This window comes from Bombina bombina, chromosome 6, assembly GCF_027579735.1.
Source record: "Bombina bombina isolate aBomBom1 chromosome 6, aBomBom1.pri, whole genome shotgun sequence".
Lineage (NCBI taxonomy): Eukaryota > Metazoa > Chordata > Amphibia > Anura > Bombinatoridae > Bombina > Bombina bombina.
This window is the reverse complement of record NC_069504.1, coordinates 153,411,238-153,424,077: the sequence shown is the minus strand read 5'-3', so window position 1 is coordinate 153,424,077 and position 12,840 is coordinate 153,411,238. Positions and strand designations below refer to the sequence as shown.

The 12,840-nt window shown below is 37.8% G+C and overlaps 1 protein-coding gene across 1 annotated transcript in view; it reads left to right on the top strand.

Annotated features, from left to right (window-relative positions):
* The window catches only part of MAPK11 (mitogen-activated protein kinase 11), a 128,181-nt gene that overhangs the window by 37,116 nt on the left and 78,225 nt on the right, over nt 1-12,840 (top strand). The window contains exon 2 of the mRNA XM_053716643.1: nt 1,202-1,331. Coding sequence (XP_053572618.1) covers nt 1,202-1,331 — 130 coding nt within the window. The remainder of the gene's footprint in view (nt 1-1,201; nt 1,332-12,840) is intronic.

The following is a 12,840-nucleotide window of genomic DNA, read 5'->3' as shown; positions in this document are numbered from 1 at the left end:
TTCCAGTGGGATCAGTTGTTTCACAAGTTTGACCATATTATGCATGCGTTCTAGCATCATTACATACCTGGCCGCATACATCACTTCTACAGTTTCAAGACTTGTGAAATTCATGGACCCTCTGTACCGCGCATGCACGGCATTTGAAACTCCGTCAGTACCGCGCCCGCTTTGCAGTATGATCAAAGCCTCTACACAGGTCAATCTTGTATGATCATACCGCACCATACATTTATATGCATTCCCATTAGTTACACTGACATTTAAAGAAATTAATTGTTCAAAACTGCTTGGTCATGCAAAGCGGGCGCGGTATTGATAGTTTCAAATACCGCACATGTGCGGTACAGAGGGTCCATGATTTTCACTGGTCTCGAAACTGTAGCAGTGACATATGCGGCCAGGTATGTAATGATGCTAGAACGCATGCGCAATATGGTCAAACTTTGTGAAACGGCTGATCCCACGTCACAGGAAGTGACGTGGTTCGCTATTTTCACAAGTCCACCATTTTCCCAGAACACCAGCACCTAAGTATGTCCCTGCTTTTCAACAAAAAATAAAAAAAGAACAAAGAAAACGTGATAACAGAAGTTTAAAAAGCTGTTTAAATTGCAGGCTCTGTTTGAATCATGAACAAAAAAATTGGGGCTTCATTTCCCTTTAATATTTATTATTACTATTATTATTATTATTATCACTACTATTACTAATAGTTCTAATAATAAATATGCTTAACTATACAGGAGGTGAAGTAAAAAGACTGAGAAGGCACACGAGGACAGAAGGATTACAAGACCCTGTTCCTAGAGCCCTTAATATTTGTTCTTATTTATTTTTTTTGTAAAAAGGGTTAAGCAAAAGCTGCATGATTATGTAAAACTGAGTACTGGGATGCAACTGCTCACTGATTGACAGTGACAACTCCCACAGGAAAAAAAAATGTTGTTTATTCAGCACAGGAACATCCAAAAACAAACTTTTTATACATTTCGAAAACATTAATTTTTAGATATAACTGTGCATCATATCCCTTTTAACTTTTTACCATTCATATTTTTTTTTTAACATTTATAAAGATTGCTCTTTCATATGCATGCTAGAAACTTAAATGGCCCTTTAGTATAGCAGTAATTATACACTGAAATTATAAAGCACAAATATGACACCAGACCAAACTGTCCTTTAATATATTTTTCAGTTCTACTTACGATACGAAGACAAGACAAAAGGTTGCCGTTAAAAAGCTCTCCAGACCTTTTCAATCGCTTGTTCATGCAAGAAGGACCTACAGGGAACTGCGGCTACTCACGCACATGAAACATGAAAATGTAAGTGACGCTCCACATCTGGGGGGACCCGGGACATATATTTGCAAATGATAAAATAAGTGTCATTGCTAATGTAATTGTTCTTTTCACTAAAACCAACATAATAACCAATGGACTTGTAGAAGCATCCGTTGCGCTTTGGTGGTCACAGTGTACAGATTAAAGTGGCATTGTAGTCAGAAATAAACTTCTCCATGTCAGTATAGGTTTTATTTTCTCATAAACCAGTCCCATAACTTTTTTCTTAGGTAAACTTGACATTTTAAAAATACATAAATAAAATGGAATTGCAAATGAAACATTATTGCAATATACATTCATTATTTATTTTGCAGCCTTTTTGTTGTAAAATACATCTGAAAATGTTTTTCATTTTCTCCCAGCGAGGGATGGGTTAATACTTTGAGGCAAGCTTTTATTTACTTTTCCCTCCCTTCCTAAGCTTCTATGGTGTCACATGCTTTTAAAAGGTGGATTATCAGTAGGCGAATCATTAATCGTAATAGTAACCAAGTTGTATCAGTTCTAAACCACCTTAAGTAGCAAGATAGTCAGAGGCGCTAGAAATAATACCTAAGCCACGTTCCCAGAAATTACACTCCTCTCAAGTGTAAAGAAATATATGTATCAAAGGAAAAGATTTGAACGGGCGCTAAGGTAGTGTGTCTAAAAAATAAGTGATTATCCCAAAAGTCGGAGTTAAATCTCTATATGTGTTCAACGGTTTATGGATATATTCAATATATAAAGGCAAGTAAAAAGTAGATGATTAATGTGTGTATGTATATATATTATATACATATATACACACAGTGGATATAAAGTCTACACACCCCTGTTAAAATGTCAGGTTTCTGTGATGTAAAAAAATTAGACCAAGATAAATCATTTCAGAACTTTTTCCACCTTTAATGTGACCAATAAACTACACAACTCAATTGAAAAACAAACTGAAATCTTTAAGGTGGAGTGAAGTAAACAAAAAAAACTAAAATAATTACTGGAGATATAGCTGTGTTCAGAATTAAGCAATCACATTCAAAACCATGTTAAATAAGAGTCATCACACACCTGCCATAATTTAAAGTGCCTTTGATTAACCCCGAATAAAGTTCAGCTGTTCTAGTAGGTCTTTCCTGACATTTTCTTAGTCGCATCCTACACAAAAGCCATTGTCCGCAGAGAGCTTCCAAAGCATCAGAGGGATCTCATTGTTAAAAGGTATCAGTCAGGAGAAGGGTACAAAAGAATTTCCAAGGCATTAGATATACTATGGAACACAGTGAAGACAGTCATCATCAAGTGAAGAAAATATGGTGCAACAGTGACATTATGAAGAACTGGATGTCCCTCCAAAATTGATGAAAAGACGAGAAGAAAACTGATCTGGGAGGCTACCAAGAGGCCTACAGCAACATTTAAAGGAGCTGCAGGAATATCTGGCAAGTACTGGCTGTGTGGAACATGTGACAACAATCTCCCGTATTCTTCATATGTTTGGGCTTTGGGGTAGACGGCAAGACGGAAGCCTTTTCTTACGAAAAAAAACATCCAAGCCCAGCTAAATTTAGCAAAAACACATCTGAAGTGTCCCAAAAGCATGTGAGAAAAGGTGTTATGGTCTGATGAAACCAAGGTTGAGCTTTTTGGTAATAATTCCCAAAGATATGTTTGGCGCAAAAACAACACTGCAAAAGAACACCATACCCACAGTGAAACATAGTGTTGGCAACATCATGCTTTGGGGCTGTTTTTCTTCAGCTGGAACTGGGGCCTTATTCAAGGTAGAGGGAATTATGAACAGTTCCAAATACCAGACAATATTGGCACAAAACCTTCAGGCTTCTGCTAGAAATCTGAGCATGAAGAGGAACTTCATCTTTCAGCATGACAACGACCCAAAGCATACATCCAAATCAACAAAGGAATCGCTTCACCAGAAGAAGATTAAAGTTTTGTAATGGCCCAGACCTGAATCCAATCGAAAATCTGTGGGGTGATCTGAAGAGGGCTGTGCACAGGAGATGCCCTCACAATCTGACAGATTTGGAGTCTATTTGCAAAGAAGAGTGGGCATATCTTGCCAAGTCAAGATGTGCCATGCTGATAGACTCATACCCCAAAAGTTGCTTCAACAAAGTATTAGTTTAAGGGTGTGCACACTTATGCAACCATATTATTTTATTTTTTTGTTTTTACTTCCCTTCACCTAAAATATTTCAGTTTGATTTTCAATTGAGTTGCATAATTTTTAGGTTACATTAAAGGTGGAAAAAGTTCTGAAATTATTTATCTTTGTCTCATTTTTTTACATCACAGAAACCTGCCATTGTAACAGGGGTGTGTAGACTTTTTATATCCACTGCGTGTGTATGTATATATATGTATGTGTGTGTGTGTGTGTGTGTATGTGTGTATATATGTATATATATATATATGTGTGTGTATATATGTATATATATATATATGTGTGTGTATATATATATATATATATATATATATATATATATATATATATATATATATATATATATATATATATATATATATATATATATATATATATATATATATCCAAAATAGAAATGGCTGCAGCACACCAAATGAAGTTTAAAGCATTTTTATTACAAGCAGTGAAATATATAATATATATATATAAAGTGTGGAACTATTTAGTTCACGTGTATAGATATATGTAGTATAAATTGATTGGTAATGCTTATGTGAACACCAATATTACAATAAATATAACGAATAACATCTATATAATTCTATTTTATTTTGTTAAAAGTTCTAAAAAACCTGATTTTTGATATTGAGCAACAGTAGAAACATGTTCTTAAAGGGACAGTCTAGTCCAAAACAAACTTTCATTATTCGGCTAGGGCATTTGATTTTAAACCATTTTCCAATTTACTTCTTTCACCAATTTTGCTTTGTTCTCTTGGTATTCTTAGTTCAAAGCTAAACCTAGGCAGTTCATATGCTAATTTCTAAGCCCTTGAAGGACGCCTCTTATTTCAGGGCATTTTGACAGTTTTTCACCACTAGAGGGTGTTAGTTCATATGTTTCATATAGATAACACTGTGCTCACGCACATGGAGTTCCTGTGAGCCAGCACTGATTGGCTAAATTGCAAGTCTGTCAAAAGAACTGAAATAAGGGGCCATTTGCACAGGATTAGATACAAGATAATCACAGAGGTAAAAAGTGTATTAATATAACTGTGTTGGTTATGCAAAACTAGAACGGGTAATAAAGGGATTATCTATCTTTTAAAACAATAAATATTCTGGTGTAGAATGTCCCTTTAAATAAGATAGGAACGTCTCCCTACGAACTTTGTATCACAGAAAAAACTTTATATAGGTACCTTTAAAAAAAAAAACATATAAACAATCTGTCCATTATAGGACAACTCACTGTGGTGTTGGCAGTTACTCTGTTGTGAACGTGCAGCCTCTTGGTGATTTCTTGTATGCTGATGTGTGATTGGATATCTGTTGTTAGTTATACGTCACTCCAAATGTGCCGGTTACTGTGATACTTTGTATCCAGTTCAACCGTTTTAGGTATTTAGTTGCAATTATCCCTCCAATATAATCATGATTTTAGTTGATGTGTATGATACAAGTGTTTCAAAAGACTCCGTGAAATTACCTGTCTCCACCGTGCGTGTCCGCACTCCCACGAGTTACACAGGTGTATACAGTCCAGAGTGTCTTTATTTCTACTCACTTTTCGATTTTAGTGCTTTTCAGCAAAAGCAATCCAGGTGATGTAGAATTGTGACAAGTGCAAAGTAGTGCGGAAAAAGTGCAAATAGGTGCAGTCTCATCAGAGGTTGTTCACCTCTTTCCAGGAATATTTTTCTACGCGTTTCGCCCTCAGTGGGCTTTATCAAGAAAAAAACTTGACAGAGTAACTGCTCTGCCCAACACTGAGGTTTTCCACTCACAAAGACTACATAAAACGCCTAACATCACATTGAGTTGTCCTATAACGGACACAGATTGTTTATATATTGTTTAAAGGTACCTATATATCAATTTTTTTTCTGTGATACAAACAAAGTTCCTATCTTATTTAAGAACATGTTTTATTGTTGCTCAATATCAATAATCAGATTTGTTTTTTTAGAACTTTTAACAAAATAAAATAGAATTATATAGATTTTATCAGTTTATATTTATTGTAAGATTGTGTTCACATAAGCATTACCAGTCAATTTATATTACATATATCTGTACACATGAACTAAATAGTTGCACATTTTGCAATATAAACCCTTGAAGACACACACACAGATTAATTTTCTACTTTTTACTTGCCTTTTACCATAGACCCTTGAAAACATATAGAGATTTAACTCAGACTTTTGGTATAAATAATTACTTATTTTGTAGACACACTACCTTAGCGCCCATTCAAATCTTTTCCTTTGCTAAGCCACCTTAAGTGAATACAAGAATGCAGGCTACTCCAGTCTGCACATGTGCAAACAGAGTTTCTGCTATATCTGAATATTAGTTTGTGATTGGTTTGCAGGGGTTCTTTTGTTTTGTGGGGCAGGGAAATAAGTGTCAAGACTAAATATAAAACTATATACTAAATTATTCTTATATATGAAGGTTTATAATTATGTAGTTTACAATTTGTGTTTAGTGTCTTTTTAAGATATCAGCTAACGAGTGTTACAAAGCTTACCTTTGCTTTAGCTTTACCCCTTCAAGCTTCCACCTCTAACTTAACTGCAGTGGTTTGGTGTATTTGTTTACCAAAAATAAAGGCTTTTAAGGGCATTCACTTATTAGTATAACCTGTAATCAGTTCACACCGAATCTTGTTTGAGATTGCTTAATGCAGCATTTTTTAATTTAAAGTAGAGCTCTGACATATTATTTCTGTTTGTATACATATATTAGACACATCATTTAGTTACCCAAGATGAGGAGATTTTTTTTTCTTTAGAAATTCCTAAAAATCTATGTTTAAAAGGACATTAAACACTAAATATATTTAATTCATCTCCCTCTAATCATGGGGGCTGCCATTTTGAAACCTAGGTTACACTGCATGTATCTGCAAAAAGTAGCAACTCTCTTTCAAACACATCAACACTGGGATGCATTGAAAGCTAGATTTCAGCATAGCGGCACCCATGACTAAAGGTGGGGAATACGTTCAATACTAAGCTTTTAAAATGTATTTAGGGTTTATTGTTCTTTAATGTGTAATATCCTCTTCAACAAGGAATAATTTTCTTTTTTTTCTTTGGTAAATGTTAAAAGATTTAGTATTGGTCCACAAAACAAAATTATATATCTTAACAGCAGTACAGCAATGAACCAAACGTAGTTCAAACAACCACAGTGAAGATGGACTCCTCAAATACAAGAGAAGCTGAATGTGACGTATCACCACAAGGATTACGTCATAAGCAAAGCTGTGATACGTTCTGTCCCACACACTATACACAAGTATTGAAAATCACTATTTATCCTCAACTTATAAAAAATTTCGGAAGAAATGCTGACAAAACAAATTATTTACTTTTATGTGTAAACCTTTGATATCCATATGTTTATATCGGTGTATAATCTGCGATATTTGTTTATCGTAGATTTGTGGCAATACAACAATTGATAGTTAATGTTTTGAGATCTATATACCAAGAGACATTCGTCCAAAAAGAATTTAGAAAATGGTTTGACAAAGCCCTTGAGCCGGGAAGTCACAGCTACTAGACATATACTTTATAGCTCCTACATGATTATTCTTCATGTATTTTATACATTTATATACCAAAACCTTTGTCACAATTGTAAAAATGTGTAGTCACCTCCTTAGTTCTCTGAATGACTTAGTTATGGTTTAATAAATATTTCAAACTCTGGTTTAGGGTGTTGGTCTATAACTTTTCCGAACATAAAAATAATTTTATTTAAAGGGATAGAAAGGTCAAAATTGAAATGTACATTTCAATTTAAAATAGAAGCATTTTTGCAATATACTTCCATTAGCAAAAATGCTTCTAGTAAAAGTTATTACTATTTTTCTGCGGCATACGCACATATCCTGTGAGGGCCCATGCACCAGTATACAGAGGGCTGGCGGAGGTGTGTATTGCTTCTGAAAACGTAATTTGTGTCATAGAAGCTACTGCTGACCCTCCAAGAAAGTGTGGTGTTTGAATACTGGTCCCTCACAGGATATGTGCGTATGCCGCAGAAAAACACGTATAACTTTTACTAGAAGCATTTTTGCTAATGGAAGTATATTGCAGGAATGCTTCTATTTCAAATTGAAATGCACATATAAACATTTAATTTTTTACCTTTTTTTTTTTTTTTTTTTTTTTTATTAATAATAAAACAAAATATAACAGCATGTACAGCATCAAACAGCTTTTACAGTGATCTTCATGCATTGTAGTACATAGTGGTTTGCTTTTACGTACTCTCAGAAGAAAAATGGAAAAAGAGAAACATTCGACACATATATCAATGTAAATAAAGGTACAGCATATATCGCTCTCCTCAGGTACCTTATAATCTTATGCTACTTGCAAGAGGCAAGTTTGACTAGAGTTATAACTTATTATGTAGGTAGGTATATCCTGGCTATGAATATGTCCCTATGTTGGCAGTAGAAATACACTATGTATTTCAATTTTTTCAATGCCAAAGTGCGAGTGACCAAAACCCTCCAATCCAATAGGGACGGGATAGTGTACGATTTCCAGTTCCAGGGGATCAGTCTCCTAGCACAATTGAGCAAAAGAAGTATCAACCTGTACCTTAGTTTACACTTTGTTAGGGAGGTTATTTAGTAACATCACCGATGGTTCAAGGGGAATTTGTATACCAATAGTATGGTCAATAGCTAATTTTATTTCTTGCAAGTATTGGGTTATATCGGGGCAGGTCCACCAAATGTGCTGGAAATCACCCAGTTCGCCACAATTTCTCCAACATGTAGGATTTGTGTGTTTGAAAAAAGATGCCAACCTAGCAGCAGTACAAAAGTTTTAGGTTAGCTTCTTAATTTTTGACCTTTCTATCCCTTTAAGCATTATATTGTAAACACCTTATTTCAGTGCACTGTAAAGTACATTACATTAGTGTGTAACTTTCCTTATGTTTCATCATACTGCCTTTTCCTACCCCTTTTTTATTTTAGTAACTGGTCTGATAATCCTAAATATTTTTAAAGGAAGAAACAAGCAATTTATGTTTTTTTAGATTTTAATAGGATGGTTTATTTGATCAAGTGGTTCATAATGTTTTTTTCTTCTGTTATGTGTGATCAGTCCACGGGTCATCATTACTTCTGGGATATAACTCCTCCCCAACAGGAAATGCAAGAGGATTCACCCAGCAGAGCTGCATATAGCTCCTCCCCTCTACGTCAGTCCCAGTCATTCTCTTGCACCCAACGACTAGATAGGATGTGTGAGAGGACTATGGTGATTATACTTAGTTTTTATGACTTCAATCAAAAGTTTGTTATTTTACAATAGCACCGGAGCGTGTTATTACTTCTCTGGCAGAGTTTGAGGAAGAATCTGCCAGAGTTTTTTACTATGATTTTAACCGGAGTTGTTAAGATCATATTGCTGTTCTCGGCCATCTGAGGGAGGTAAAGGCTTCAGATCAGGGGACAGCGGGCAGATGAATCTGCATTGAGGTATGTAGCAGTTTTTATTTTCTGAATGGAATTGATGAGAAAATCCTGCCATACCGTTAAAATGACATGTATGTATACACTTCAGTATTCTGGGGATGGTATTTCACCGGAACTACTCTGTTAAAGGTCACTAATCCTTTTAATAACTATTTATCATGTTAAACGTTTTTGCTGGAATGTAGAATCGTTTACATTGCTGAGGTACTGTGTGAATAAATATTTGGGCATTATTTTCCACTTGGCAGCCTTTTTTGCTTTTATTTGTGACAGTTTCGTTTCTCTTCACTGCTGTGTGGGAGAGGGAGGGGCCGTTTTTGGCGCTCTTTGCTACGCATCAAAAAATTCCAGTCAGTTACTTTTATATTTTCTGCATGATCCGGTTCATCTCTGACAGATCTCAGGGGTCTTCAAACTTCTTTGAAGGGAGGTAAATTCTCTCAGCAGAGCTGTGAGAATTCTTATAGTGACTGTGAATAAAATCGTTGCTTTGTATTTTTTATGTCAAATTTAATTATTGTTATTTTACTAATGGGAACAAACCTTTGCTAAAAGTTGTGTTGTTTTAAAGTTTGATGCTATAACTGTTTTTCAGTTCATTATTTCAACTGTCATTTAATCGTTTAGTACCTCTTTGAGGCACAGTACGTTTTTGCTAAAAAAGATTATAACCAAGTTGTAAGTTTTTTTGCTAGTGTGTTAAACATGTCTGACTCAGAGGAAGATATCTGTGTCATTTGTTCCAATGCCAAGGTGGAGCCCAATAGAAATTTATGTACTAACTGTATTGATGCTACTTTAAATAAAAGTCAATCTGTACAATGTGAACAAATTTCACCAAACAGCGAGGGGAGAGTTATGCCGACTAACTCGCCTCACGCGGCAGTACCTGCATCTCCCGCCCGGGAGGTGCGTGATATTATGGCGCCTAGTACATCTGGGCGGCCATTACAGATAACATTACAAGATATGGCTACTGTTATGACTGAAGTTTTGTCTAAATTACCAGAACTAAGAGGCAAGCGTGATCACTCTGGGGTGAGAACAGAGTGCGCTGACAATACTAGGGCCATGTCTGATACTGCGTCACAGCTCGCAGAGCATGAGGACGGAGAGCTTCATTCTGTGGGTGACGGTTCTGATCCAAACAGATTGGATTCAGATATTTCAAATTTTAAATTTAAATTGGAAAACCTCCGTGTATTACTAGGGGAGGTCTTAGCAGCTCTTAATGATTGTAACACCGTTGCAATACCAGAGAAACTGTGTAGGTTGGATAAATACTTTGCGGTACCGGCGAGTACTGACGTTTTTCCTATACCTAAGAGACTAACTGAAATTGTTACTAAGGAGTGGGATAGACCCGGTGTGCCGTTCTCACCCCCTCCAATATTTAGAAAGATGTTTCCAATAGACGCCACCACTCGGGACTTATGGCAAACGGTCCCTAAGGTGGAGGGAGCAGTTTCTACTTTAGCTAAGCGTACCACTATCCCGGTGGAGGATAGCTGTGCTTTTTCAGATCCAATGGATAAAAAATTAGAGGGTTACCTTAAGAAAATGTTTGTTCAACAAGGTTTTATATTGCAACCCCTTGCATGTATCGCGCCGATTACGGCTGCGGCAGCATTTTGGATTGAGTCTCTGGAAGAGAACCTTAGTTCATCTACGCTAGACGACATTACGGACAGGCTTAGAGTCCTTAAACTAGCTAATTCTTTCATTTCGGAGGCCGTAGTACATTTAACCAAACTTACGGCTAAGAACTCAGGATTCGCCATACAGGCACGTAGGGCGCTGTGGCTAAAATCCTGGTCAGCCGATGTTACTTCTAAGTCCAAATTACTTAATATACCTTTCAAGGGGCAGTCTTTATTTGGGCCCGGTTTGAAAGAAATTATCGCTGACATTACAGGAGGTAAGGGCCACGCCCTACCTCAAGACAAAGCCAAAGCTAAGGCTAGACAGTCTAATTTTCGTCCCTTTCGGAATTTCAAAACAGGAGCAGCATCAACCTCCACTGCACCAAAACAGGAGGGAGCTGTTGCTCGTTACAGGCAAGGCTGGAAGCCTAACCAGTCCTGGAACAAGAGCAAGCAGGCCAGGAAACCTGCTGCTGCCCCAAAGACAGCATGAATCGAAAGCCCCCGATCCGGGACCGGATCTAGTGGGGGGCAGACTTTCTCTCTTCGCCCAGGCCTGGGCAAGAGATGTTCAGGATCCCTGGGCACTAGAGATCATATCTCAGGGATACCTTCTAGACTTCAAATTATCTCCCCCAGGAGGGAGATTTCATCTGTCAAGGTTGTCAACAAACCAGATAAAGAAAGAGGCGTTTCTACGCTGTGTACAAGATCTGTTATTAATGGGAGTGATCCATCCGGTTCCGCGGTCGGAACAAGGACAAGGGTTCTACTCAAACCTGTTTGTGGTTCCCAAAAAAGAGGGAACTTTCAGGCCAATCTTAGATTTAAAGATTCTAAACAAATTCCTAAGAGTTCCATCCTTCAAAATGGAAACTATTCGGACAATCTTACCCATGATCCAAAAGGGTCAGTACATGACCACAGTGGATTTAAAAGATGCTTACCTTCACATACCGATCCACAAAGATCATCACCGGTATCTAAGGTTTGCCTTCTTAGACAGGCACTACCAGTTTGTAGCTCTTCCATTCGGATTGGCTACGGCTCCAAGAATCTTCACAAAGGTTCTGGGTGCCCTTCTGGCGGTACTAAGACCGCGAGGGATTTCGGTAGCTCCGTACCTAGACGACATTCTAATACAAGCTTCAAGCTTTCAGACTGCCAAGTCTCATACAGAGTTAGTTCTGGCATTTCTAAGGTCGCATGGATGGAAAGTGAACGAAAAGAAGAGTTCTCTTTTTCCTCTCACAAGAGTTCCATTCTTGGGGACTCTTATAGATTCTGTAGAAATGAAGATTTACCTGACAGAAGACAGGTTAACAAAGCTTCAAAATGCATGCCGTGTCCTTCATTCCATTCAACACCCGTCAGTAGCTCAATGCATGGAGGTGATCGGCTTAATGGTAGCGGCAATGGACATAGTACCTTTTGCACGCCTACACCTCAGACCGCTGCAATTGTGCATGCTAAGTCAGTGGAATGGGGATTACTCAGATTTGTCCCCTACTCTGAATCTGAATCAAGAGACCAGAAATTCTCTTCTATGGTGGCTTTATCGGCCACACCTGTCCAGGGGGATGCCATTCAGCAGGCCAGACTGGACAATTGTAACAACAGACGCCAGCCTACTAGGTTGGGGCGCTGTCTGGAATTCTCTGAAGGCTCAGGGACTATGGAATCAGGAGGAGAGTCTCCTTCCAATAAACATTCTGGAATTGAGAGCAGTTCTCAATGCCCTTCTGGCTTGGCCCCAATTAACAACTCGGGGGTTCATCAGGTTTCAGTCGGACAACATCACGACTGTAGCTTACATCAACCATCAGGGAGGGACAAGAAGCTCCCTAGCAATGATGGAAGTATCAAAGATAATTCGCTGGGCAGAGTCTCACTCTTGCCACCTGTCAGCAATCCACATCCCGGGAGTGGAGAACTGGGAGGCGGATTTCTTGAGTCGCCAGACTTTTCATCCGGGGGAGTGGGAACTTCATCCGGAGGTCTTTGCCCAAATACTTCGACGTTGGGGCAAACCAGAGATAGATCTCATGGCGTCTCGCCAGAACGCCAAACTTCCTCACTACGGGTCCAGATCCAGGGATCCGGGAGCGGTTCTGATAGATGCTTTGACAGCACCTTGGAACTTCGGGATGGCTTATGTGTTTCCACCCTTCCCGCTGCT